The sequence below is a fragment of the Sordaria macrospora genome, chromosome 5 (genome assembly GCF_033870435.1).
Source record: "Sordaria macrospora chromosome 5, complete sequence".
NCBI classification, from domain to species: domain Eukaryota; kingdom Fungi; phylum Ascomycota; class Sordariomycetes; order Sordariales; family Sordariaceae; genus Sordaria; species Sordaria macrospora.
This window is the reverse complement of record NC_089375.1, coordinates 2,044,793-2,071,292: the sequence shown is the minus strand read 5'-3', so window position 1 is coordinate 2,071,292 and position 26,500 is coordinate 2,044,793. Positions and strand designations below refer to the sequence as shown.

Below are 26,500 nucleotides of genomic sequence, written 5' to 3'. Positions count from 1 at the left end.
ACGGTTTGGCGCTCTTAGCACCCACTGAAGGGTCGCGCTTAGTCCTGAGAGTAGTATTGGTAATGACTGTGATAGGCCAAGAATAGCCCCTGGCAATTCTCTCCGTCGGGAAGAAATGCATCGTTTTACCGTGTTAAGCGGTCATAGTTGGTGAAGGAATGGTGAATATTATATAATGGTTGCCGTCTGGATTTGACGCCGCATCGGCCAACGAAAAAACAAAGATACAGTAGGTTAATACATTCCCATCCAAATCCCACGAATAAACAGATGAAAGATGAACGAGGTTCAGATTTAACAGTTGTTAACCCCAAGTACCGTGACAAACACTGGTCTCCCAGGACCCCTTACGGCCCAGTGACCTGCAACTCAACAGGCGTCCTCTGCAGACCCAGCCCCGTATAGAGCGTGGATGTGTTGAAATCGTCCATGGGAAATGGTAAGGCCTCGGCTAGAGTCGCCAAATCAAGATGTGATCCGGCTAGATCCTGTACTGTTCCTAAGCTACGCAATAAGCGAGTCGCCTCTATGGCACCGAGATGTTGCATGGATGCCAGTTGCAGTGAGCCGATGGTGACAAGGTCAGCTGGCTCCGAGGTGAATAGAGGGAGCAAATCAGACTGTGTGTCTGACACGGAAGACTCTCTCTCCGAAGGATCATGAGAAGTTAATGTGCTGGATGGTAGACTGGCGCCTGGTCGGCGATTGCCACAGCTATCGAAGGTGGATGATAAAGAGATGCTGGACGCGCGGCGATGTGCTACCTGTCCGACTTCCAACTTCAACACTGGGGAGAGAGGCTGCGGGAAAGGGGAAGTGTGACTGGTGAACGGGATGGGCTGCGACGGAACCAAGTCGGAGTTCCTATGGGCCACAAAAGAAGTCTGAGAGGACATCAGCACCGGGGACTCGGTAAGCTCCGGGTTGCTGTCGTCTCCAACTGGGGTCAAGTGGTCCGAATCGAGCGTGAGTGTCAATTGATAGAAAACAGCGGCAAAGAGCATGTGGGGGAGCAGCTCAGGTGGGTTTCCCAACGAAAAGCGAGTTTGGTAAGTACTCGTGAGGAAGATGATGGCCTCGGAGGATTGTTGGCAAACATCGGAAGGCTTGGCATCATTCCGTAACTTGGGCTTGGCCGCTCCACTGGCCCTCAAGCTTGCCATGCTCTTCACCAACGGGCGTAGAAGAGCAAGTAGGCAATAGTGATACCAAATCCTAAGAAAATGTCAGATACGGCTTAACCAGAAAGGAGCATTGACGGATTTAACGAACTGTGCAAACAACAAGTCCGGTGTGGTATCCATATCAACGCAAAATACGTCTCTGAAACGTTTGTAGGCGTCTAGACATTTTCCATAGGCGTCTTCCAGCTCCTCCGCAGTTGCGGCACTAGAGAAATTGTAAGACGAGAAAGTATGCACAGCGGCTGTGACCTCAAAGACGAATCGAGAAAGCGGCGGGCAGTGTTCTAGCTCAGCGAGGAACTGCACATGCAACGTCAACCCTAGGACCAACATCGTCAGTTAGTAAAACACAAGTATAATCAGTCCTCTTATGATGAGCCGTACCTCGTTCAATACGACTTTGTGGCTCATCCTCGACCGTCTCTCCTGAATCTTGATGAAGCCTCATGAAAAAAGGACCGGTAGTCAGGTCAAGGCGACCGGTAAGGAGACGTAACATACTGTTGGTGACGAGTGTCAGAAGGTTGCTGAGAGCCAGATGGGTGAGAAGAGGGAACGCAATGCGGTTTGTAAACTTACTGAATTAACGAGAAACCGCCGCAATAAGACAGTGCCCTGCCGGTTGCTAGTTCTTGATCCACACGGAAGCTCTGTTCACGGGTTTGTCGGCCAAAATGGATCGCGGCCCTCACGGATGCCCAGGCCAAGTCCCAGGCCTCGTCATCGTTACCTTGAGAGATCTCAGCAAGGGCAAGAACGGCCAAAGCCTGGATGCTCGGGAGGTTCACGTGGTTCGGTTCGGTTGCTAACAACCTCTTTGCTTCTCCTAGGAAGGCATCTCCAAACGTCATTCTGGACACGATATTTGAGCTCGCACCGTAAGATTTGCAAGCCTTTCCCAGGATGGCGTTAACCAGGGCCTCGGAACAGTAGCGGTGGTCGCCATCACGAAACGCCTTCATAAAAGAAGATTGCGGGATGAAGCACAGTAAAGAGCACGGAGCTGAGAAGAACTTGGATAACAGTCTCTGGACAAGTTGGGCGTCTGATGTTATACTGGTCCAGGTTTGAGGCAGAAGCTCGTTGGATATACCAGGAGCAAGAGGTTGCGAAGAACGTCGCAGAGATAGGGATGGAAGCGATGGGCTAGAGAACCGCCTAGACAACGGATACAAGGGCTGGGGGGCCTGAAGTAAAGCTGCTTGGTCCCTAAACGAGAACTGAGTGGTAGGGGAGAGGTCCGATGAAAAGCTGCTCCGAGGAGTGGGTTGGTCAAATGGAACCCGGGCCTGGGCAAAAGTGTAGCTGCCAATGCCACCAAAGCTAGCAGCCCTGTGTGGTTGTGATGACTCCGAGCCTAGTGTTGAGGCGGTGGGCTGCGACGGTGACAGCAATCTTGGAGGAGCACCATCCAGATGGCCAAAAGTTCCTACGCTCTGTGATGACGCCACCTGGAGCGGCCCAAATAGGTTTCTCATTGATCGTATCCAGTCGGCAATGGCTTCGGGTGATTCGTCACTCCGGATCCGTGATAAGAACAATTCCCAGTCCTGCTCGTCGTTGATGAGGGCTCGAATTACTGCATGTCCTTGTCGCTGCGCGTTTCGAAGTCTTTCAATCTCGGACCTGAGATGGTCCTTGGTACGCCATTTCTTGTCCTCGTATGCGCATTCTTCCCCACGAGACCTACACCTGCGGCATGGCATCTGGCCATCACACTAGGGAATGCGTGTTAGTGCGAGTGTGTGGATGAGCGTAACTTGGGGCAACGAGTTAGGGGCATGATAATAAAATCGTAAGGAGCGGCAATGGGCGTTGGATAGGAAGTCGTCGTTGTCTGAGAATAAAATGAGACTGTTCGATTGCTGATCTCTTGGACACACCTTTGTCCTTTTCTTGCGGCATACCAGGCATGCGTTCGGTGTCAAGTGCTGTCTTGGCATGGTGATGATCCGAGGAGATTGTCGTCAAGTCGCCCGGAGCAACCTGGAAGTCTGCGGGTGTCCAATACCAAACGGATGAAGCTATTGATAGCATCCTGCTGCGTAGTGGATCTCGCGTGGTTCCTTCGGCTGTCTTGATGAAAGAAAGAGCGGACGCCTTGCGATCTAAGTAAAGTTGGAACATCACGGATTCGAGGGACAGTCTCATTGATAGCGGGCAGCCACCGAACCCAGGCTGTCGACCCAGTACCGGCTGGTCCCTGCACGTTGCAAGCTGAGAAACATGGAGAACATGGACAAGTCTAACAACCTAGACAACCCCAGGTTCCCGCAAAACGATATCTGAACGATCGATCGATCAAGGACTGGGATCCATCTAGGCATTGCGTCCCAAGCTTGTCATGGAGAGGGTCTGGGTCTGGTCTTGTAGGGATCCAGGATGTAAAAGCCCCTCAATCTTGCAGCTCTCTAGTAGACGCAAAGACGAAGCGAGCCCTCCGGTGGTCTGGTGCGTCCAATAGCTAACGGCCCGCAACGTTGTTCTGGATCGGGGATGGGGGAAAGGCTGCAGTATCGCGAAGGCAAGACAAGGCATGAATGCCAGGTAGGGGACCTTCAGGTACCATCTCATTGGAACAGATAGCGAACGCAATTCAAAGAATATCAAGAGTGTGGGGCAAGGAAGTGTAGGCCCTCGCGATCTTGGTCTTGCCTGGGTAAGATCGCCTCTGGCAGATGTTCGACGGAAAGCGGGATCTTCGAAACCAAGCCCGGCTACGGGTTCTAGACAAGGGTTCAAGGTGAGTGAGTAATAGGCACAAGACGTTACACTAACAAATGAGCACCCAATCTTAGCGTTTGGAAGCCTCACAGTAAACAAGGTTGTCTTGGGTTGATGGGTAGCAGTGATGGGTGGAGCAAGATTGGCGAGGGCGAATAGCCACCTTCCTTTGTGAAGTAGATGATAAATGATGACGATGGCAGAGTCCGGCCGGCTCTTTCTGGTTTGGTTGTTGGCGCGGGGTTGTCTCCGCTCCCTGTCCCCTTTTCTCGCAGTTGCGTCTTGGCAAACAGCTGACTGACTGTGTTGGACTAAGCACCACGATAATCCTCGCTTTCTCTTGCACCGTGGAGCCTTTTTGTCTTGTAAAGCTTGTTGTGATGGCATGGTACTATGCGAGAAGGGCTGTTCGCTGCTTGACCCTAACATTAACTATAGCAAAGGGGTGGTTCGTATTGATAGCGAGCCAAGCGTTCTTTCAGCGGGTGGAAGATTAATCGAAGTCGAAAGAGAACAATGGAACGGGGGGGGAAAGAAGCACTTGCTTAAGGAATTTCAGTCCGGCCCCGAAGAAGTCGTCTGAGGCCAGAGCAGGAAGTAGTTTTGACAGCATGTCATGGCGGCCGCTAAATTAGCTGCGTAAAACGTCAGTAAGAGGAGGATGAAACAAGCAAAAGCGCACAGAGACTAACGCTTGAAAGCCCCAAAGGATGGGTTGGCGGTACCCGATCATGGCGCACCTCCGTTCCTCGGTGTCGTAGGACTGGAGCCAGGACGAGCCGTAGCCGGTAGCTATCTCTTTATCACACACCCCGCGGCCGAAATAAGACTACCCCTTAAGGCCCAATCCTTGGATGATGGATCAGCCCAACATGGAGCTTCTCAATTCCCATCCCTTGCGAAGATAGAAGATATGGATATCCCATCTGGACAGTGACAGCTGCGATGTAACCGGCGCGTGTTGGCTTGCACTGGCAGCCTTTTGAGGGAGGGTTGAGTACGTCACACCTCGGATGCACGGTACGTTTCGTCTTATACGAGCTGGCGGATCGTAATGGTGATGTTGGCCAGACGACGGCTTGAAACGTTCATGGCGACATGACAGGCTCGTCACATTTTCTCCTCCTTGATGAACGCGGGGATGGGATGATAATGTCCGGTTTGAGAGCCAGCCCGTGTTCGCTGGTAGAGGCCGCGAGAGGTCGGGATAGTAAGACGGTACAGTACCTCTAGTGTGTTGTTGTAAGTGTTGTAGTGGACGTCTGGCACCGCTGAGCATGGAAGGCTAGGGTTGGGGGGCGGCGCCCGCATTAACAGCTGCAGCGGCATGCATATGCCCGTAACAGGACAGAAGCGCGAGCAGCTAGCGTTGGGAAGAGTAGCCCCGACTAGACTGATGCTTCCTCAGTGGAGATACCTAGGTGAGGTGGTTCCCTGTCTGAGATGGGATGAGGTGCTTCTGTGCGCGGAAGAGACGGTGGGAGACTCCGAAACGCAATGATAATGATCCAGTCCAGGAAAGCAGGAACAGAGATTTGCATGATGGCAGAATTACTCCGTCGAGTAGCACGCCGATGTATGGCCGAAGAGAGATCTGGAGGTGGAAACATTAGGACCATGCGATGAGACGGGCAACAGTGAATACTCAAGCACTCGTCCGCGGGCGTATTAATCCTCTGGTTGGTCAAAGGCAGTAGCGTGAAAGGTGACCAGGGAAGGGTGGTTGACGTTGAATATGTAGGTATAATTGCATTCAGTTGCTTCTCCGTGCAACAAGGAGGCTTGTCGTTGATTGATGGGCTGAACTGGATGGGAAAATAGCGAAAGCGCCACCAGGATGGTGAGCATGCCAAAGTGCCGTTTGACCCCGGTGGAAAAGGGGCCATGGTGAGGGCATCGTGACGCGAATCACACAAAAGAGAAAGATGAATTCAAGAGGAAGTTGTGGACGGGAATGGGACCAAGGGAGAAATATCGCCCGAGGTTGGCTCTTGCCTGTCAGTCACATGCGATTGTTCCACCCACTAGGCCTATCCAGTGGCAGCTCCTGTACCCGATTTTTGCGCACAATGGAAACACCACCAGACCGGTGGCGAGCTATGGAACTGAAATGGGGGAGCAACGTTGAAGCGAGAGTATGACCAATCCAATGCTGCTCACCCGGTCTCGCACGCGATGTTTGCGAGAGGAAGGAACGTCTACAGATACATCGGCCCTAACAATGCCAATGTCCAATCCTGGTAGGTACCTCTAACGTCTTGGTGGTCGCGTGTGAAGAGAAGACCTGACGAGTACTGGTAGGTACAGGTAGTCGCGTCCGTTTCTTGAAACAATAGTTGACTGCAGCAGCTGCCAAGGCCCTGACGGGACATTTTGTTGACATAATGGAGGGAAACCTCAAGTGGAAAGCGTCACTGACCGATAAGCTTTACTATCTTATCGATAAGCTCCCAGAGCTGCCCTGAGGTGCCCATGGTACCCCTCTGATCAGCGCTCCGGCCAGCGTCCGTCCCGGCCGGCAACTTTAGGCTTGGCATCTCCAAAATTCGGCCGTGGTCAGCGCTCATTGCCGTCGCCGTCGCCGTGGTACCTGGAATCCGCTCCGCCCGCCGCCCGCCTGCCGGACTCGACCGACCGACCGACCGACTCCAAAGGCCATTCGAGTGTCGCGTACGCGCCCGCCTCTCAATACCCATCACCACCAAATCCCTCCTCAACCTCACCCAACATGCAGCCGACAAGGATTCTGTTCAAGAGATCCGTGTGGAAGGGTATGCTGTTGTCGTCTTCTCCCAGGTTCAATACTCTTTGCGCCGTCCAAGTTCGCTAACCCGTATCGTCTTCTCCAGGTCCTCACATTGTCCCGTAAGCTCTACTGCCCTCCCGTTCTTGTCCCCCCATCTCGATCTCGACGACCACCCAAATGCGCCGGCGCACTTCGGCGCACTCCTGAGCATTTCCCTCCTCCATCACCTAGTGCGCCGGCATACTACCGGACACACCATTCCCTTCTTCCGACCAATGCGCTGGCGCATTCCCTACCGAACCATCACGAGACAAGCACCTCCGTCCACACTGTCAAACCAACAATACCGAACTACACCACACTGCACTAGACCAACAAACTCATCCGTACCTCCGTACCATACCATACCCCAAACAAACAACCTCGCTAACCACCAACGCTTCTTCCACCCAAAAATAGTCTCCCCATCCAGCGCCCCGAAGCCGGCAAGAAGATCGCCCCCATCCGCACCCAGGCCCGGTCCGCCACCATTCTGCCCAACTTCGTCGGTCTCAAGTTCCAGGTGCACAACGGCAAAGACTATGTCGACTTGACTGTTACCGAGGAGATGGTTGGGCATAAGCTTGGGGAGTTTTCTCCGTAAGTTCTTGTTTGCTTTTCGTTTCTTTTCGTTTGCCTTATAGGGAGAAAAAAAAGATAATGGGGGTTGATGTGGGAGGATATGGCAGTACATGAGTAGCCAACGGGTGGCCGGCGGCTATTCTTAAACAAGGGACTATGGGTGGTGAAGGTGGTGTGGTCAGAAATACGAGACGACATATATACTAACCGGGTCTTTGAATCAGTTCACGCAAGCCCTTCATCTGGGGTAAGAAGAAATAGACGAATACAAAGTTTATTTTCTAGAGGATAAGGTTGCTGCGGGTTTCACACATCTCTGAGGGCGGCGTTTTTCGGTAAAATTAAAAAGCAATTTTTGCTTATCTGTACCATACCAAAGGAGGGGACGGATTCAATACACATATCACATCATATTATGGGCAAATTAGACTACTGGCTTCGCTTGGATCATGGTGTCTGTTTGTCGCCAAGTGGACGTATGGTGATGTCTGTGTGATTATGAATATGCTTTGCCTAACTGTAGACTTGATTGTAAAAGAGACAATAGAGCGATACACCTTCCGTATCAGCACCTCCTGAACGCCAAGCGCAAAGAAAAGAGCAAAACGAAAACCTGTGAAGACCGAAGACCCAAACTCCTTTGCCCACCATTCCGTTGTTGCCCTTGATTGCCGATAGGTAGCCGGCCCTTTGCCCTTTATCCCTCATTCCTCCATCCATCATCGTGGTAGTCCCCTCCTCAAGAAAACAATCTGTTGTCCGGGTATTAACATCCTCCGGTCTCTCCCATCTACCACCACTACTCCTCTTCACCCGTTCCTCCAGCAGGGCACATCTCCACCGCCCTCGCATCGCAGCTTCATCGGTAAGCTCAGCGATAAAACTCGCTCCTCTTAACATTAACCCCAAACTCCCCCGCCGCCATCCCCAAATCCTCCATCGTCAACACCGTCCGGTTCTGGCTTCCGCCCTGTCCACCACCACCATACCCCGGTCGCTGGATCCCCAGCGGTCCACCTCTCCCTTGGTCCTTCGCGCCCGCCGCCTGGTTTGCAGGTTGTCCCGGAATGGGAAAGCCAGCAGCGGCGCCGAGGCTGCCCATTGGGTTGTTGGCGTTGGTGTTGGAGGCGCGGATGCGGCTGTATTGGTAGGCGTCGGCGGCGATGTCGGCGATGAACTTTTGGGTTGCGAGGGCGAGCAGGCGGGCGAGCTTTTGGTCGGTTTGTGGGGGAGGGGGCAGGCCGGCGCGGGTCATGTAGAAGGCTGTTACTGCGTCTGGGATCTGTTTGTGTCTCGGTTAGTTCAAGTTGGATTGGTGAGGGGTGGTTGGAGTGGTGCGTGTTAGGTAATGGAAAGTCAAGGGGAATAGATGGTGGACAAGGCGATGACGTACAATAGGCGCGTATTCATCCATCTTGCTCAACAGCTCCTTGAGCGACACGTCCTTGCGCGTGGGAAGCTTAGGCTCCGGCACCGAGGGGATGTCCATATTTGGTCGTTGGTCATCGTTGGCGGCGGTGGGCGCTGTGGTAGTCGCGTCTGCTGTTGTGCCATCGGCCGCGGCTTGCTCCTCCTCCGTGGTCGCGGGGTCGGCTGCTACTGCTGCTGGCGCGGTGGCGGCGGCGGGGGCTGTTGCTAGTGCTCCAGCCGGTGGCTGTGAGGGAAGGCCGTTGCCTTGAGCTTGTGAGGGAATTGCTGACATGATTGCCGATGAGCAAAGCCTCTCTTTCGATGAAGGCTCCAGGAAATCGGATTCGCGTAAAAGCGATGATGTTGGATGGTTTGCAAGGTGCCGACGGGGAGACGTGATGCGGTTCCTGGGCGGGCCGCCACTGACGCGTGGATCACGTGACTGGGTTTGTCAATAGGGGACAAAGGAGAACGAAATGCGACGAAATGTGGATGCTGAGTGAAGGTTGGAAGATAAGCGAGATTCCAAGCGCAATTGGTTGGAAGTACAATTGAAATCGGTGGTGCTTTGTTGGAATGGATGGAATGATGTAGGTTGGAGGTTGGACATCCCCCTGGGCGGCTCTTATACCAGGGAGCTCGGGCCACCCGCATGGTTGATGTCCGGTGACCGGTGCAAGCACACCTGCACATATACTTGACTCAACCTCAAAAGGGTGGCCTAAATGGTTTTGTGATTTTGGTTACTTATTTTATTAAGAGCATCTGAGACATAACTTAAACTGTTCTGATAGTTTCCTTCGACTTTGCGGCACCTTCTACATGCTGATATGGCTCGTGAATTCCCATTTGACATCGAAACTCAACTCCTCTCCTTTACAGCCTTCACCCAAACTTGCCCAGTCCTGATGACAATAACAACGTGAACTAACCCGCTTGAAGGTATTCGGCGCAGGTATACTCATATAAGCAATCCGCCCAAAAGTTACCCTGATCATCCCCGTCGACTGCGACTGGCGGGCATCGACTCAAACGCATCATCATCGTCATCCGAGATCGCATCATCGCTGATCTCAATTGTCGCCTGCGCCTGTGAAGTCTTTGCCCTCTGAGACTGTGAAAAGTTTAGTGTCGTCTGCTTCTTTCCGGCCGCCGCACGAGTAGCCCGTGTCTGGGTAGCGTTGGCAGGTGCAACACGAGCCGGCGTACCTCGAGCAGGAGTAGCACTAGCACGAGCAGAGGCACGTGTAGATGCGACCCTTGACGTGGTCTTGGACTTCGGTGGTGGCGCTGGCGGATCCTCTTCGTCATCTACCATGACCACATCTTCCTCCTCATCCTCCTCTTCTTCTTCTTCTTCATCCTCCTGGTAGTCCACTTCCTCTTCCTCGTCGCTGTCTACAAATGGGGTTTTCTTCTTGCGACCTCTTGCAGGTGCCTTCTTGGCTGGTGCTGCCTTCTTTGCTACTGCGGCCTTCTTGGCAGGGGCTGCTTTCTTCGCTGCTGCTGCTGTGGTTTTGGCCGCTGCTCCCCGTTTCGGTGCCGCTCTGGTCGGAAGAGGTTGGTTGTCAATGTCCATGTTCTCATCTTCGTCACTGAATGTGACCCCTGACGTTGGTGTTTTCTTGTCCGGTCTACCGCGTCCTTTGGGCTCGGCCTCAGCCGGAACTTCTTCGAGTGCCTGTGGTTGGTCGATCCAGTGGCCATCCAGATCGGAATCCCAGCCGTCAGGCTTCTCCTTGAACCGCTTCTTGCGCTGGAATTGCTTGTGCTGACCAGAATCAAAGTTCTTCTCCATAACCTTTCTGAAGTCATCGATATGTGCGTCGAGGTCGACAATCTCCTCGTCGTCGAGCTGAAGGAGACCCTTCACTTGGGTGGATAGAGACTCCATGAGAAACATTTCCAGCGCGTGCTTATCGTCCTTGCTGACGAACTGATTGACCGCATCGCCGAATGGTGCTTGCGGCAAGATCTTAAGGGATTGTTGGGCAAAGAAATCTTGAACCAATTTGTCGACCTTGACGGTTTCGGTGGACTCGGAAAACGAGTCCGCGATGCTCTCGGACATAGACATGCCTGGCGCAGCTACAATTGTTTTCCCTGCGTATGGTCAGTATCATGTACTGTTGTTTCTCTCGATATGCTCTCAACTTACTTGATGATTTGGTTTTACGGTAAAAGTGGACCACATCATTCCGGTTGGCGACTTTTCCCGTAAATCTGTTGGAGAATCGTTGCGGGTTCTCGATTTCGTAGTTGGCCCCTTCCAGTGCTGAGTAGTCGACCTTTAATCGAATAAGCGGCAATGGTGGCTCCATATCATCGTCTGCCTCGTCGTCGTCCGCGTGGTTAGCGCGCCACTCCGCGTTGGCTTTTTCAATCATTTCGTCGACAATTGCCATCAGTCGCTTGGTAACTTCAGGGCGGTTATTGGGCTTCTTCTCCAGGCCCTTGAACCGCTTGTCTGAGGATAGGACAATCTCTCTTGTGACAAAGGGTCGTACTGTCTTGAGTGGTATCTTCTCGACCTCGAACTTCTTGCCTGTAATGTTGAGGATGGCGACCTGCTTCGTCACAGCCTCGCCCGGAACTAGTGAGGTGGCAACTGATGAGCCCGGTTGCATGACGTGGAATCCGGTCTCCGGATTTCGTACAGGGTCGATAAGACACTCGTGTTCATGGCCCCAGACTACCAAGTCCATGAAATCAGGAAGCATATTCTCTGCCACGTAGCCGGTAGCGGTGTGCGCGTAATGGTTCTGGTGAAGAGCTAAAAGGTTGAACCAATCGTTCTTCTGCTGGTTCGGCCGGTAGAACCTGACCTTGTTGTCTCTGAAGGTCCTGTGCATACGCTCATCACGGACGTTGCTCAATCCGTACAAAGCCATCTTCGTCCTTCCCTTCTGCAATAGGACGGGCTTGACATGGATATTGTCTGCCTCGGGTACACGGCCAAAATAGTTGACGAGACCGGCGGCATGAAGTAGGTCAAGGGAGCAGTAGTGGCCATCACCGCTTGGGTCGTCGTGGTTGCCGTGGATAGAGAAGACCGGAATGGCGACGTTGATGTCGGGATCCTCGTAGTTGACATAGGGAAAGGCCCCTTCAAAAACTTCAGCAGAATCACTGAGAAACTCGAGTTCGCATGGCTTCATGCCAAGACAATGTTTGCGAAGAGAGCGCATAACCTGGTACATGGCTTTACGGGAAGGCCTGTTCTCGTGGAAAAGATCACCGCCGAGTAGGACCATGTCGACATCCTGCTTTTTTGCTATCTGCATGACCTCGTCAAATGTCATCCAACTGTCATCCTTGCGGACGGGATCGCGCTCCCCATAACCGACATGGTTATCGGTTGAGACGAGGATGCGGATCGTGTCCTCCTCTGGAATCTATTAGCAAACGGTGGCAAGAGGTCACCATGATCAAGACCTACCCGATCTCGGCATCTTGAGCCCTTGTGGTCTCTTTTGTTTTGGCCTTTCAATAAGCTGTCATAGACTGAGTCGGTTCGGCAACAAGTTTGAAGTCTGGAAGCGTGGACGGAAGACGAGCGGGTCGCGTTGGTTGACGCGTTGAGTTCACGAGGTCACATGGAAACAGGCAGCATTTCTCAGACATGTCTGCTTCTGTTCCTGGCGATCTGGGCTCAAGGTCTGTGCGTTCCGCCCTATCGAACAAGGGCTAGCTAACCGCTTATGCCAAGGACACCTCACTGGCTCGACTGGCAACTTCCAGTGCTTCCCCGCCAAAACAACCATAACAATTTCCAGCGCAAATAGCAAACGGAACTTTCCTCAAACTTTCAAGACATTCCATCCGCCAGGCAACTGCAAAGGGAGAACCTTGAGGCCGAAAACTTAAAATGGACGAAACACCACCAACCAACCTGGCGGACTTGGCCAATGTCACAAGAGGCCCTCGTCGTACCCGGCAACGACTGCGATTCGAGCCCCAGCAGACGCCCCAAAGAACCACGCGAGCATCACAGGCTGCTGCTCAAGAAGAAGCCCGTCGAGCTGCCCTGCGATCAGTAGGCTCTGGATTCACACCTGAACCACGACCTTCTTCAACCTCTCCACCTGTCAATCAAAGGGAGCAATCGTCTACAATGCCTCGTAAGTTTATATATCTTCATCAAATTCTTTCTAGTGCCGTGATACGTCCTCTGGTCACAGGGGTCTTGCTCTTTGTTTACTTCGAGAGCCTTGGTGTCCATTCCCCCTTTTGGAGCCCCACCTCGCTTCACCTACTGGCTGGCCAGTCCTTGCACTATCACTTACACGACTTCACCGTGGCTCGTGATGGATTTTCACGTCCAGAAAACCAAACTTTCATGTCTGGATGTCTTTCTTCATTTGGCACTGCCTTCAAATTCTTCAGGTCTCCCATGCTTTCATCCCATCTCAGCTGCTACTGGCTGTGCGATTGATCCCCGTCTGTTACCGCTGCTAGGGGCTTGCAGAATGGGTGAACCTTGGGATGAACCTGTGATAGCTTCAACCATCTCCCCATCAACTTTCACTCAGCTTAGGTTCACCTCCAACCTGGTGGCGACCTTGATTTTACTTTGCCTTCTTATTTCAGTTCGTGGGCAGTCAGTCAGGCTTACTAGCCCGTCAATGTTTCGCCATTCACCGTTTCTACCCTTCCCATTTTTGCTTAACTGTTCCTTCTCCCGTCAAGTTGCCGTTCACCTCCGTCAACCTCCAGTCTACTTGCACCATTTTTCTCCTTTCTAGATATATTTCCCTTCTCATTTCTTCCTCTCACCAATCCCCGACCTTCAACACATTCTCATCATCTATTTTTACTACTCGACAGACTTCCACCTTGCTCTTTCTTCTTCACATCCTAATATAATCACCTCGCTACCACATTTACAATGCCTCCATCATCGACATACAAACCCGCGCCCAAGCAGCGACGAGTGTTGGCCGAGCTCAGTGAGCGACATCTGAACGCTCCTCTGCCTTTCACCAAGCGCGCACCCATTACACTGGACCAGGAAAACATCGAGGAGGTTCACGAAGGCCTATACAATGGCATCTACGACATCGACGAGATTTTTGCGGTCACTAACGGTACTTGGCTTGGCTCTTCAGCTCAGATAGCGCAGGCTCAGCGCTCACCAGAGGAGCAATCGGACGAGGAGGACTTCCCTAGTCCTGTGGGTGACGGTCCGGCGAGTGACATCGAGCTCCAAGACGATGATCATGGCCATGACAATGACAATGGTCTGGAGGGCGAGGCCTTCGAGGGCATGCCGGGGCTTGAGGAAGACCACAATGTCGACAACCACGCACAAGACCCAGACGGCGACGAGTTTGCGTACGATGAGCACGGGGACCGCATTGAACCTGACGAAGACCTCGAGGAAACCGAGCAACTCCAACACTCCATGTTCGATCCCTCCGCCATCGGCCTTCGCGAGATCAACAATCTCGCCCACTTCGGCGTCTCCAGCCACAAACCCGGGAACGGCGTCGAGGAGCTTCTAGCCGAAGACCTCGACAAGTACTGGCAGTAAGTTATCCCCCGTATCCTTCTTCCTCCCCCTCTCATTAACACTGTTTCAAGATCCGACGGTCAACAACCGCACCTCTTAACCATCCACTTCCTCCGCCGCGTCGAGATCCGGGCCATCCGCTTTTACGTTGACTATAATCAAGACGAAAGCTATACACCCACGAACATCGTATGGCACGCCGGCACCGGCCACCACGACCTGATCGAGTTCGCCGACGTCAAGCTCACCAACCCCGTCGGCTGGCAAGATGTGCCCATCGCCAACTGTGGCGGTGCCCCCGACGGCCACTCGCTCTGCTGCTGGATTGTGCAGGCACACATCAAGGAGAACCACCAGAATGGAAAAGATACCCACATCCGCGGCATCAAGATCTTCGCTATCGACGAGAACACGGTCGGCGGGGCGGTGGCTGCTGGTGGAGACGCGATTCATGAGATGGGTGTTAGGATTGATGAGGCGGCGGAGAGGATGCAGGTGGAGGGTTTAGTGGGCAATGGGGCGGAGGAACAAGACGATTACGACGAGGCCAGTTTGCTGGAGTTGTTGGCGCATATTGATCGCGAGGCGGGGTCGGCTGAGGCTGGGTCGAGGAGCAGGTATCGACCTGGTGAAGGGGGATTTTCGGACTTTCCTGATTTTATGCGGGATCCGGTTATTCGCTAGGAAGCAGGGCCGAGGTCAGTGTTTCTTTTCTGACTAGGTTCAAGATTTGCACGACAAGGCGTTTTGGTGTGGAGGTGTTCTGTTAAAACAAAAGGAGGGGCGACCCTTTGGTTTGGTCTGGCAAAAGGCGTTTTGGTTTGAGCCTGGTTCGGTTATCACGACATCAACATTGCAGGAATGCAGGAGTTAGAGAAGCGTCTGGAGGCATATGGCATCGGAGTTACCATTCAGAAGTTTGTCTTGAAAGGCATTGAAGGTTTTAGGGGAAATGGGTTTAAGTGAGAAGAGGAGTGGAAAGGCAACAGCTCTACGTCTTCCTGGAAATATCGATGTTGAGGGGTCTACGGGGGTGACTCGCGGTGTAGACAGGAGAACAAAAATGCACCTAGAATAGACGCAACATTGTTTTACGAGAAGTCTTGATCATGTGGCTAGGTTATTGCTGGTGCTCGTCAGGTCTTCGAAGCTGACTTGTACCTAGTGGGAAATGGAAACAGAGACACGAGCGTGAGCGCGAGCGCGATCACAAGATTGTTTCTGGAGCATCGATGGATTAGAAGAAATAACCTTATAGGGTTGTCTCGGTTGACATGATTATGGTCTCGATTCCTCTGGGCTTGAACGAGTGTCTAGAACGATCAGCTCAGCCACTTCAGAGGCCGCTAGTCAACCTACCTGCTTGACCACTAGGCCGCCGTAGCTATATCCCACTAAGATCAGGTCCCGGCTTCGCTCCTGGGGTCGTCAGTAGTACTCCAAGGTCGGATCAATCATCATGCTTACCGCCTCGGTTATGCGGATCCCCCTAATGTGTTCCAGAAGCCCTTTCCCAAGGAGCTCCAGCCGTGTATGCAATGCATCCCTCTGCCAGTATGAGTCGTAGTTATAATAGAAGATGCGAACTTCTCGGCAGATTTTGAGATGTAAATCATCGGGAAGGAAGTCGCTGACCCAGTTCACGAACTGATAGGTCTCGGGCGTCGTATCTTTGGGTGCATCAGCCGCTGCCGCAAGTCCCATCTCTGCAGGTCTCTTCGCTCGCCATATCGTATCGAGGTTGGATCCCAGGCCGAGTACAAAGATGATACCGCTTTTGTCAGGACTCAGTCTAACGAAGAGCCAGCAGATTGCGCCTACTCAACTCCACCAGCCTGCGGTGGTGAACTGTTATCGCCTACCAGAACAAGCCCGGACCTAGATTTTGGAGCCTGCCTAAGGTCGAGCCAAGTCGGGATTCTCCTCTTATATTGGTCGTAGAGGAACGCCAGCGAGAGTAAAAAGGTAAGGAGATATGCAGTTGCGGCAAGGTCCATGGCGGCCCGCTTTGTCGAAATTATTCGTTATTTGTCGGTCAAGCTGTAGCGCCGGTCGCGAGCTTGCGTAGGTGATGATAGCGATGATAGCTCTCCGTAGCTCTCAATAAATTGGAGATACATGGGCACGATATGGCTGGGTGGCGCGTGGATTTGTTGTCAATTTCCTGGGCGTGGCGTGGCGTTTGGCAGCTGAAGTCGTCAGGCAGCTAGCTGTGGCCTGCGGTTGGCCTCTGCGAAGCAACCCAATGTCCGCATGCCTTCTGGTTAGGCTGCTCTCCCGCTGCCTTTCCATATAATCAATCCATCACCTGGCTCACTGTTAATCTGAGTACAATGTCTAATTTTTCTCAGGCACCTTTTCCGTTATCGTGCGCTCCCAATAGAGACCATCTAAGTCTATTTCCCGACGCAACGGTTCGAGACGTCGCCATCAAGCCAGCGCACACCACGCATGTGCCAGGAGACGTTGCCATCGAGCCAGTGCACATATACATCCCGAATCAGATCCGTTTGGTCAACTGATATAGTTATTTACAAACTTAACTATACCGAGTGCCTATATAGTTCGGACTCTCCTACCTAATCTAGTTGAAGACTGAGCCTACCGGAGTAAAGACTATCAGCCAGGCGACGGCCTACATTCAGAGAGTGGCCAGCGACCCCGGTGTCGTGCTCAGAGGTGATGACTTCCGTCTGTAATGGTCCTGGGACCCAGAGACGTTTCTTTTGGTTGAACTGGGAAAATAGGGAGGAGCTATAAACCGTACACGCAAATCACTATATAATTCTCTCTACTAATTACACTATTTCGCGAAGCTATCTCCGTAATACCTCTGGATCCTTCTGGCTTCCGCAATAACCCGCCTCATCCGATCATACAATCCCTCATTCTCTTTTTTCCACCTCCCACCGTTCGGAAATACTTCTCTCCATAGTTTGTTAACCCAAGGTATTAACGGCTGGTAGTATGACATGAAGTTTTCTTCTGCTCCTCCGCGTCCGCCGCCTCTAGCCAGTCTTCACCAACACCCTACGAGACTCAAGCCTCCAAACGACCTACCTAATCATTGACGTACCTTCAGCACCCATGTCGGTGGTATAATGCCGCATGTCAAACCGCGATCCCCCGCATCTAGACTAGGAAGGACCATGTAGCTGTAGCAGCGCTACTACAAGTGTGTTGGCTCACCCAAGCACCACCAAGGAAGAGACTGCTTATCCGGTCGAGGAGAATCAAGGCCTCTACCACTGTACCAAGCTTAGCCAGGACTGGTATCACGGGGCGAGAGGCACCGTTGGAGGTATGGTAAGATATGTGTTGTTGTGCGAAGGAGAGAAAGGAGGATGTGCGTGGAGGACTGGCTATATGGGCAAGAGCCCAGACAAGCCCAGTCCGTGTGCGCGGACGTGCAGTGCGACAATGTCACAGGCTAATCCGGTGACAACTGGGCAGTCACGGGTTAATCCCGTAGCATCTGGACCGCACAGGCACCTGCAAAAGGAGAGTCAAAGGATGGAATAGTCTTGATTCTTCATAATGAAATACGTCATCTTGACAACAGCAGAAGGTATTAGAATCTACAGAATTCCTATAAATTTACCTGTCCTCCCAGACTCTTCTTGTGGCATGCTAGAAAAAAGAAATAAAGAAAAAGGAATTGAGAACGACATGGAATACATTATATGTCTTGCGAGAAGCCAATAAACCAAACCAGTCCCGATGCGCAGCCGATGGATATCATCCGTCCCTGGACATTACAACTAGACGGTCGGTAATTCGGTGGTAGCCAAAGTACGTTCTGGCCGTTGCAAGTAATCCAAGACCAATCCTGTCCCAAGCCATAGCCATGGCTCTCTGAATTATCTAGTACAACTTGGCTTTTGGTAGTTTCTGTGACTATTTTAATACGTCCAACGTTGGTATGTAGGTAGCAATTGGTAGGGTCAAACGAGATATCGGTCATCATAGTACTAGTAGGAATCGTCTGGAGGCAGCTCCCCGACGCCGGATCCCAGATCTTGATCGTTTTGTCCCTTGAACCGGACGCAAGCCGCTGGCCATCAGGCGAGAAGGCCACGGAGGTAACGTAGTTGCTATGGCCTTCTAGGGTCTGGAGGCAGCTCCCCGACGCCGGATCCCAAATCTTGATTGTGTCGTCCCTTGAACCGGACGCAAGCCGCTGGCCATCAGGCGAGAAGGCCACGGAGGTAACCTTGCGGCTATGGCCTTCTAGGCTTTGGAGGCAGCTCCCCGACACCGGATCCCAGATCTTGATCGTGTCGTCCCTTGAACCGGACGCAAGCCGCTGGCCATCAGCCGGGAAGGCCACGGAGGAAACGTCGTCGCTATGGCCTTCTAGGGTTTGGAGGCAGCTCCCCGACGCCGGATCCCAGATCTTGATCGTTTCGTCCACCGAACCGGACGCAAGCCGCTGGCCATCAGGCGAGAAGGCCACGGAGTTAACGTCATCGCTATGGCCTTCCAGGGTTTGGAGGCAGCTCCCCGACGCCGGATCCCAGATCTTGATCGTGTCGTCCTCTGAACTGGACGCAAGCCGCTGGCCATCAGGCGAGAAGGCCACGGAGGTAACGTAGTCGCTATGGCCTTCTAGGGTTTGAAGGCAGCTCCCCGACGCCGGATCCCAGATCTTGATCGTGTTGTCATATGAACCAGACGTAAGCCGCTGGCCATCAGGCGAGAAGGCTACGGAGATAACGTAGTTGCTATGGCCTTCTAGGGTCTGGAGGTAGGCATTCCAGTCTAATTCCACAGCTGGCTTAGTTCGAATCCATTCTGGTTCTTCTGTCCTGAAATTCCTCTTTATCAAGCTTTTTCTTGGAGCAAATACAAGTGCTGATATGTATGCTTGAAGTGGAGCTTGCTCTATTATTGACTTATTTGATAGAGCAAACCGGTAAGCATCCCAAACAAGCCTTGATAACTGTGACTGATCATTACCTCCCTGTATCTTTTAGTTAGACCAAGTATCTAGTACGGAGTTAGACTTGTACTTACTAGCAGGCCCTCGAGTTTTCTAATAGCAACAACGCTCACAGGCATAGCTTGGAGTAGACTTAGAGCTTCCAGCCAGTAAAGGTACTTCGTCTTGAGGAATGTAAAGACAACCCCGTTGTCCTGTAAAAGATCATTCCGGTTTGTGTTCGTGCCAGAAATCGAGTCACACAAGTGATCAACCCAGTAGACGCACGAGTATCGCACCGTCGCTAGCGGGTCCGGATTCGGTACTTGGACCTTGTCACTCGGAAATCCCGGTGCCCTTAAGCCGTATATGTCGCGTCGCAGTGTTGCAGACATGGCATCAAGTGACCTTGCGAAGATGGTATAGTTTACCTCTTCTTTCCCAGAAGGAAAGATCCAGTTTTCCTGAGAGGCTTGGTTACTAGCTTTATCAGAAGCATTGCCCAATAGAAAGTCCTTGGCTGATTGGTGGACAAAATAAACAATCTGGTCTCGAAGAGTCAAAAACGAGCCGCAAAGCCCGATAAGCTCTTCCAGGGACTGCGGATTGTCTGAAATATCGCCTGACATCTCCACGAGAGTGGTCAGTTCTTGAAGGCTGATGGGTCGGCGAACGATAGAGGAGACGGCAAGAATTTGCCTGCACAGATCCGCATGATTGGACTGAATAATCTGCTCCATCATCCGCGCATATAGGGAATCCAACCCTGGGGGGAATGCCCGTAACTTCTTTAGTGTCTCCCACTTCCGAACGCTCGGATCCCCAAGTCCTTGGCAGACCAAGGCCACCCAGAGAAAAGTCCCATTCGCGTTAGAAGAGAGATAGTCATGTACCTCCGTCTGCATTGTGCTGTTGTACCGTTTCCGCCGCGACAAGTGAAGGACTTTGTGGCGGATATATGCACTGACGGCAGTGTTGACAGATTCGGCGTTTAGCTCAAGGCTGAGTCTGGACTGCTGCGCGATGATCGCCAACTGTTCTTCAATCTGCACCTCGTTGCGACTAGATACAAGGCACTTGACACGAGCAGACATAGATGATATCTGGACGATCAACTTGAGAAGCTGCGGTTGGTCTGTCACACATTCGTCCAGAGCATCAATTACCAGATAGGTGATCTTCAAGTTTGGGTCTTTTAGCATCTCGCATAAAACCTTAGATAGGACGATCCATGCCATTGTATCATCGGAGGGGTATGTGTTCTCCGGTAGATATGAAAGCAGGCGTGGTTGCTGGTGGGCAAGTAGGTAGATTAAGCCTCGTAGCACGGCAATTGCGTTATTAATACGCAAGTCGGCAGCTTGGCAGAAGAAATACGCCAAGTTGCCGCCATCAGCGATAACACGCCGCTCTAGCTCGTCGATGATACCGCATAGCAACATAGTCTTGCCCTTGCCTGGATCTCCCTTGACCCAGAGCAGGCGACTCTCCCGCAGCTGGCGCCATCGGTTGAAGTCGGGGTTGTCGAAGACCCAGCGGTAAGCATCAGCCAGCAGACCACCCTTCGCCAGCTCGATCCGCTCCTTTTCGACGTGCGGGTCACGCGGGTCTGTGGGCCACAATTTTGCCAGACAGAGGTAATCCTCGTAAACCTTGTCCTGCAGCCGCTTCAATGCTTTCTGCCTTCCTTCGCCGTAGATGATCGGTATATGCATATCGAAGATGCCGAATAGAGAGTACACCTTGTCTTCCTCGCGTGTTGTGTCACGCTTCTCGATCCATCGCATCCGTTCGGCGACGCTGAAATCAGATAGAGGGACACCTTGGAAGGCTTTTCGCGGAATGCCGGTTATACTGTGGATTTCTTGTTCCAGAGACTTTTTATCTCCCAGGCGCTCGCCCTCTTTAGAGAAGAATTCAACGATCGTTGGGGCAATGAGCTCTTGGAGGGTCCATCCTCGGGAAAACCATCTGCTCTTTCGAAAGGCCGGTTGCCAACCGGGGCCGTCACCGTGTTGATGGGTTGAGACGTCTGCCAAGTACACGTAACATTTCACCGCGCTGCGGTACCAATAGAACATGGAGTTGAGAGCGTGCTGAAGCTCGGCGCTGTCAGACTTGTCGATGCAGCATGTGTCGACCCAGAAGAATTTTAGCCCATCGCGCCAGGCTTGGTCTCCGCAAAAATGAATCTTAGCGTAGCCTGCTTTGTTCTTGCCTGTACCGTCCGTCATGTCTTTGAAGAGGACCTCTTCGGGACCCCATGTGTGTGAAAGTATCGCATACGGTGGAATCTTGTTGTTGGGGAGGTCCTCCGTCAGACGGACCCCGCCGGTATCGTCACGCTCCAGGAGTCGCATTGCAGAGTTCGCCAGCCTCAGCTCCCTCGGCAGCTAATCATACAAATGTTCGATGGTGGGAAAAGGCTCGCAGGCTTTGCGAGCGGACGGCTTATGTTGGCGGGACTGTAGGTACAGTAAATCAGCAGTTGAAACCAGGGGAATTGCTCGATAGACGAGAACTACTTAGTATAAATAACTGACAAAATTCGTAGTGTCTATCTCGGTGGGCTTGATTGGGAGCCTTGAAGGTGGTTGCTGTTGTTGTCTTTGTTTCAAGGCGCTGCCTTTGCCTGGATCACCAATCCCGCAGGACTCAGACTTCCACCATACCCGACGCGAACTGAGTAGAGCTATCGGGCACAGCCTCTTCGGCACAACCTCTTCGACACAGCTGTCTTGCAAGCAGAAGACTCGCCAATATCGCGTTGGGTACATGGTTGGGCATAGATGATTGAGAGGCCCAGGGCGCCAAGCCCAGAAAGGAAAGGCGTTGGTCAGCCTTTACTGTAATAGAGAGCTGCTCTGAGTGGATGGGTAAAGAGGAGAAGGCAATACATTGGGAAGATGGTCTTGATTGGATGCTTGCTCGCTCTGATGCCCTCCACATCACGTGGTTGAAAGTCACGGTGAGCTTCAGGGAAGAAGGTATATTCAGGAACGGTGAGGTGAGGAAAGGAAGCGGGTTAGGGTTACCGGCGAGCACCGAGAGGAAGTTTTGCCCAGGAACGTAGAACGGCCGGGCGACGCGTCATTCCGTTGAGATAATATCGATTATAGCCGTGGCTAGAATTCCCAAAAGAGGCTCTCCATAGCATTCCACGCTCTCATCTGCATACACATAACTGGGCCCTGACGGCGGTGGCGTCGCTGACAACCTTACGGGGTTTTTACGGAGTAGAGGGGTGGAGGTTGGCCATGGCTACGACATTGAGAGGGTTATGGTGGACTTGGACAGGCTAGTTCACCGTGCAAGGAGACGGGAGGAGGCCTTGCGGGAGGAGGAGAGCGAGAGCGAGAGCGGAGAGGAGTGATTTTGTCATTTCTTTTATCTTTTCCTTTGTGCTACAGGTTCCGTCATATACTGGCGGCTCGCCCACTGGGCGATTCAATTACAAGTGTTGGGCCGCGTTTACGCTATGGGCAACACATGATTTACACTGGCAATAGGCCTCGGTTTGCCCTCGGATTAATGGTTTTGGTGGACAGTTAGGGCATTGCTCTTAATTTTGTATGCTAGACTCACCGGTGCGGCACGTCTCATGCCCTACGGGAGGCGGAAGTAGACGTTAAAAATAACAACAACAACAACAACAACAACAACAACAACAACAAAAGCCGAAGGCGCTGAGGGTGCTGAGGGGATTCCGGGTAAGTCATGCCGTTGGGAGAATAGACTTCCCGAAGGTGAGTGTGGCTTGGTTGCCCGAGGCATCCAGCCGTGTAGCAAGGCTTCGGGTTCAGCCGTGCGGCTCTTGGGGAGATTAGTGGTGTTGTCGGATGTCCGTGTGACAGCCATGGAGATTCTCATCGTGGGGTTCATATGACCGACCGACCTCAAAGTGAGTCTCAGTTGAGATCTCAACTCACCACCCATCTCATTACCCCACCAACTAACCATGGAATCTTATCGTACAGCTTCACTCCCAACTCTTTCAAATACCCGAATCTCTCATTCGTCGGCGATCCCGTAGCCAGGCAGATACCCCAACGGTCGATATCAACTGGTATGACGGTCAAAGCTTCCACAGCCACCCGCGGGGCTGATCCGTCCCGCCCAGCCCCCCAGAAAGTAAGTGTTTCAGATATTTTTCACTTATCAGCTTACCCTTCCACCCAACTATCAACTAACTTCCCCTCCTTCACCTACGTGGTCAAGAATTTTATCATCAACTTCGACAAGACCTCCATCCCTTTCGAGCTTCTGGACGGCACCACGTATGATATCAGAGGCAACGACGCGATTAACGGGAAGAATGACTGAAGTGGATGGAGTAAGCGACAGGCCACCTCAATCCTGTATCTTTGCAGATGGGATGTGGTGGTTGAAACCCAAACTCATTTCAAGGCCACCTCTTAAAGTCAGCACACAACGGATTCCCCCACGCCAGAAGTAAGACAGATTCTTTTTTTTTCACATATTTCTGATTCTTTCCGTTTACACCAACCTTTTCACATCCAGGGGAAAATACAAAAAGGAGGACAGAAACCCCATTTTTGTCTTCTTGTCAGTCTCCCTTTCTCTCCCTTTGATTTTTTCCACTTCTCTCATACTGATCCTTGGCATATCTTCACTGTAGATAAAACTTCAGCCGCAAGAGAAAGCTCTTCCTTTAGCCCAGCCCAACGCGTCATGCTCGTCGTTGATTCGAGTTCAATACGAAAACGGATTAGTCTTCCTCGCTCCGATCGTTAGGACAACTTGATGTTCATATGGCATCAAGGCCCGCCATTCAATCAACTTGACTCGTCACATTTTCATGTGCCCAAATGTCTCCGAATCAACTTGCCGGGCGGGGTGAACCCCGTCAGCTCTATCGAATCATAACTTTTCTTCAACATGTTGTTCACTGCCAGTCCAACGAACAGCGATGGAGACGACATGGATTGAGACGCGACTGCACCCTCCACTGCTGCAGACTGCTGCAAGGGAAAAAGAACCCCACAACTTAATGCTAAGCCCATCGGCGTCAAAAACCATCAATTCGACAGACGGGGTGTCAACTGTTCATCCACGCCTTGGCGGCTACTGTGCCCGTCCTGGCTTGCACAGTTGAGTGGGGCGAACGTCCTGACGGCCATTGAACAATGTAACGCGCCTTGGTGGACTGAACTCGTTGGCCCGGCGACTGACCGACCTTGCAACGTTCGGTGGCAAGGGACTGCAGCATACCACAGGCATAGCAAACAGGAGCTATTTGGATCCAGCAGCTTGCAGAAGCGATATTTGACACCTGTCGATTGGTCAGACAAATACACCCTTGGAAATCCAGAACCTAGTCTTCTACGATACGATTACGGTCATCAGTTGCATGGCCCTAGGACCTGGTATCTCGTGCGCACTTCACAGTAACGCGACTGTGAAAGAGACTGTACACTCTTGCCGTCAACCATACGATACCCCTCGACCAAATTATTTTAAAGTTCTGCCCATTGAACGACTCTCTCCAAAGTCCCAACTCCTCAACTCAAGACACTACACAATTTCCCCCGGTGGTTCTGGCTTATTCACTCTCGCCCCCCCGATACCAAACCGACTCGGGTGTCGTTCCCGCAGTCACAACCATGAGTTCCAGCATGCAAACCCCTCAAAGCCCCCAGAGCCCTAAGGGCAAAGCGACCTCGCCAGTACCCATAGCTGCCCCGACCCCCCTCAGCGCTGAGGCGCAAGACGCAGCTGGCATTCTTCCTGCAACCTATTGGACGGAGCAACCGGTAACTACCTCAGGTGCATTCCTATTTACAAAGTTGGCTTGCACTTGCTGATACCTCCACCCATGTTTGCAGCTTCCCGAAGAGGATGTTGACGATAGGGCGTCTAGCCTTGGCTCATTCAATTCCACCACAGCTTCCCTAAGCACGAGCATTTACCGGTACCGCGAAGTCCACGGGAGAACCTACCACGCCGAAATTGGTAACGCCGAGTCATGGGAGCCCAATGATCAACGCCACGTTGATGCGATGGAAATCGTGTAAGCGTCTGCACAATCCTCTGGCAACGTAGCCCTACCTTCGAGGGCAGAAGGCTGACCATCGAGGAAGGCATCACGCTATTCTAGTACATATGGGAGGAAAGCTATATTTCTCTCCTCTCGAGCAAAAAAAGGTTCAGAAGGTACTTGACATTGCGACGGGAGCTGGCCTGTGGGCGGTGTAAGTCTTGTCCTTTGCGTTGTCTTCCGCTCGGATGGTCTACCTAGCCGTATATTCATGATGTGTTCGGATTGCTTATTTATTAACCTTGTATACAGTGACTTCGCCGACGAGTTCCCTAATGCGGAAGTTATAGGCACAGATGTCACCCCCATCCAACCTTCTTGGGTCCCCCCGAACGTTCAGTTTGAGATTGAGGATTGCAATCAGCAATGGACCTGGCCCGCTAATACGTTCGATTTCATTAATTTGCGTAATCTAATGGGCGTTGTTGATGATTGGAATGCTCTCTATCGTAACGCCTATCGAGTCGCTAAGCCCGGTGGTTATGTGGAGTGTTATACTACATCATCTCGATTCTTGTCTGATGACGGGTCGGTTAAAGAAGGTAGTTCTCTAGACCAATGGGGTAGAGTCTTCCGGGAGGGTGGTAAAAAACTTGGAAGAACTTTTTCAGTATATGAAGAGGATCTCCAGCGGAAATGTATGGAAGCGGCTGGGTTTGTTGATATCGAGTTCAAGGATATCCAAGTCCCAATTGGTGTCTGGCACCCCGAAAAGGAAGAGGCAGAAAGGGGTCTTTGGTGGAAGCTAGCCATTGAGGCGGACCTTGAAGGTAAGCTTGCTCGTGAACGAGCCCCCCTCCATTCCCAGCATTTATGAACATTCATTCAGTTGGTCCTAACAATACGCTCTAGGATGGATCAACTACATGTGGAATGCTGTCCTGGGTTGGAGTCCGGATGAAGCGAAGGCCTTTGCCCGTCACCTGAAAAGGGATTTGAATAATCCCAAAATCCACGGATACTTTATGGGGCGTGTTGCATGGGGCCGGAAGCCTGAATAAGCATCATCACAGTTACAGCAGCTAGCTGGAGCCACATCGACCGGTAAAGCAGATATGTTTGAGATTTTTGGAACAAGGCTGGCGAGATCCGTTGCAGTCTGGAGTGCACAGATCGCCGCCTTCTATTTGGGCAATGGCAAGACTGCAATGCATTTTCTATCAATACATCAGGTTTCCTTGATGCATCGTCGTCTGCCACCCGGCCGATAATTTTCGTTAACCCAGTTAGCGACTTGCCTATAACAGTGACGCTGTCACACGGACATTTGCCCTATGACAAGGACATATATCGGATCGTGGCGTGGCACAAGCCCCACGACCGA

At 52.1% G+C, this 26,500-nt stretch overlaps 9 protein-coding genes across 9 annotated transcripts; 4 read left to right on the top strand and 5 right to left on the bottom strand.

The window, feature by feature from the left end:
- Positions 1-124: 124 nt before the first annotated feature.
- SMAC4_00047 (uncharacterized protein) lies at positions 125-3,127 on the bottom strand (the record flags this gene model as incomplete). The annotated part of the gene is made up of 5 exons (XM_003351458.2): positions 125-1,215; positions 1,273-1,504; positions 1,569-1,684; positions 1,764-2,902; positions 3,068-3,127. The coding sequence occupies 5 exons, from the start codon at positions 3,125-3,127 to the stop codon at positions 348-350; spliced, it is 2,415 nt and encodes an 804-aa protein (XP_003351506.1). The 3' UTR covers positions 125-347.
- Positions 3,128-4,770: 1,643 nt separating this feature from the next.
- On the bottom strand, positions 4,771-5,187 carry SMAC4_13819 (uncharacterized protein; the record flags this gene model as incomplete). Its single annotated transcript, XM_066091638.1, has 1 exon — positions 4,771-5,187. One exon carries the CDS (start codon positions 5,185-5,187, stop codon positions 4,771-4,773), a length of 417 nt encoding a protein of 138 aa, XP_065947176.1.
- Positions 5,188-6,467: 1,280 nt separating this feature from the next.
- SMAC4_00048 (uncharacterized protein) lies at positions 6,468-7,705 on the top strand. The gene is made up of 4 exons (XM_066089370.1): positions 6,468-6,679; positions 6,758-6,773; positions 7,114-7,293; positions 7,500-7,705. The coding sequence occupies exons 1-4, from the start codon at positions 6,637-6,639 to the stop codon at positions 7,534-7,536; spliced, it is 276 nt and encodes a 91-aa protein (XP_065947175.1). The 5' UTR covers positions 6,468-6,636; the 3' UTR covers positions 7,537-7,705.
- A 35-nt stretch (positions 7,706-7,740) lies between these two features.
- Positions 7,741-9,267, bottom strand: SMAC4_00049 (uncharacterized protein). The gene is made up of 2 exons (XM_003351460.2): positions 8,669-9,267; positions 7,741-8,557 (listed from the first exon to the last, which is right to left on the bottom strand). Exons 1-2 carry the CDS (start codon positions 8,975-8,977, stop codon positions 8,147-8,149), a joined length of 720 nt encoding a protein of 239 aa, XP_003351508.1. The 5' UTR covers positions 8,978-9,267; the 3' UTR covers positions 7,741-8,146.
- A 153-nt stretch (positions 9,268-9,420) lies between these two features.
- SMAC4_00050 (uncharacterized protein) lies at positions 9,421-12,477 on the bottom strand. Its single transcript, XM_066089371.1, has 3 exons — positions 12,125-12,477; positions 10,844-12,073; positions 9,421-10,788 (listed from the first exon to the last, which is right to left on the bottom strand). The coding sequence occupies exons 1-3, from the start codon at positions 12,135-12,137 to the stop codon at positions 9,680-9,682; spliced, it is 2,352 nt and encodes a 783-aa protein (XP_065947174.1). The 5' UTR covers positions 12,138-12,477; the 3' UTR covers positions 9,421-9,679.
- A 76-nt stretch (positions 12,478-12,553) lies between these two features.
- On the top strand, positions 12,554-13,120 carry SMAC4_13818 (uncharacterized protein; the record flags this gene model as incomplete). Its single annotated transcript, XM_066091637.1, has 1 exon — positions 12,554-13,120. The coding sequence occupies one exon, from the start codon at positions 12,554-12,556 to the stop codon at positions 13,118-13,120; it is 567 nt and encodes a 188-aa protein (XP_065947173.1).
- A 453-nt stretch (positions 13,121-13,573) lies between these two features.
- Positions 13,574-14,881, top strand: SMAC4_00051 (uncharacterized protein; the record flags this gene model as incomplete). Its single annotated transcript, XM_003351462.1, has 2 exons — positions 13,574-14,214; positions 14,269-14,881. The coding sequence occupies 2 exons, from the start codon at positions 13,574-13,576 to the stop codon at positions 14,879-14,881; spliced, it is 1,254 nt and encodes a 417-aa protein (XP_003351510.1).
- A 4,271-nt stretch (positions 14,882-19,152) lies between these two features.
- On the bottom strand, positions 19,153-21,967 carry SMAC4_13817 (uncharacterized protein). Its single transcript, XM_066091636.1, has 2 exons — positions 21,662-21,967; positions 19,153-21,583 (listed from the first exon to the last, which is right to left on the bottom strand). Exon 2 carries the CDS (start codon positions 21,476-21,478, stop codon positions 19,187-19,189), a length of 2,292 nt encoding a protein of 763 aa, XP_065947172.1. The 5' UTR covers positions 21,479-21,583; positions 21,662-21,967; the 3' UTR covers positions 19,153-19,186.
- Positions 21,968-24,614: 2,647 nt separating this feature from the next.
- SMAC4_13816 (uncharacterized protein) lies at positions 24,615-26,354 on the top strand. Its single transcript, XM_066091635.1, has 5 exons — positions 24,615-24,892; positions 24,965-25,149; positions 25,220-25,330; positions 25,429-25,946; positions 26,029-26,354. The coding sequence occupies exons 1-5, from the start codon at positions 24,755-24,757 to the stop codon at positions 26,175-26,177; spliced, it is 1,101 nt and encodes a 366-aa protein (XP_065947171.1). The 5' UTR covers positions 24,615-24,754; the 3' UTR covers positions 26,178-26,354.
- Positions 26,355-26,500: the final 146 nt, after the last annotated feature.

Coding starts and splice junctions, on each gene's coding strand:
- SMAC4_00048 (XM_066089370.1), top strand. CDS start 6,637: ATGCAGCCGACAAGGATTCTGTTCAAGAGATCCGTGTGGAAGG. Junction 7,294..7,499: donor AAGCTTGGGGAGTTTTCTCC/GTAAGTTCTTGT, acceptor TCTTTGAATCAG/TTCACGCAAGCCCTTCATCT.
- SMAC4_00049 (XM_003351460.2), bottom strand. CDS start 8,977: ATGTCAGCAATTCCCTCACAAGCTCAAGGCAACGGCCTTCCCTCACAG. Junction 8,558..8,668: donor TGGATGAATACGCGCCTATT/GTACGTCATCGC, acceptor AGACACAAACAG/ATCCCAGACGCAGTAACAGC.
- SMAC4_00050 (XM_066089371.1), bottom strand. Junction 10,789..10,843: donor CCGTAAAACCAAATCATCAA/GTAAGTTGAGAG, acceptor GACCATACGCAG/GGAAAACAATTGTAGCTGCG.
- SMAC4_13817 (XM_066091636.1), bottom strand. CDS start 21,478: ATGCGACTCCTGGAGCGTGACGATACCGGCGGGGTCCGTCTGACGGAG.
- SMAC4_13816 (XM_066091635.1), top strand. CDS start 24,755: ATGCAAACCCCTCAAAGCCCCCAGAGCCCTAAGGGCAAAGCGACCTCG. Junction 25,331..25,428: donor GGAGCTGGCCTGTGGGCGGT/GTAAGTCTTGTC, acceptor CCTTGTATACAG/TGACTTCGCCGACGAGTTCC. Junction 25,947..26,028: donor CATTGAGGCGGACCTTGAAG/GTAAGCTTGCTC, acceptor AATACGCTCTAG/GATGGATCAACTACATGTGG.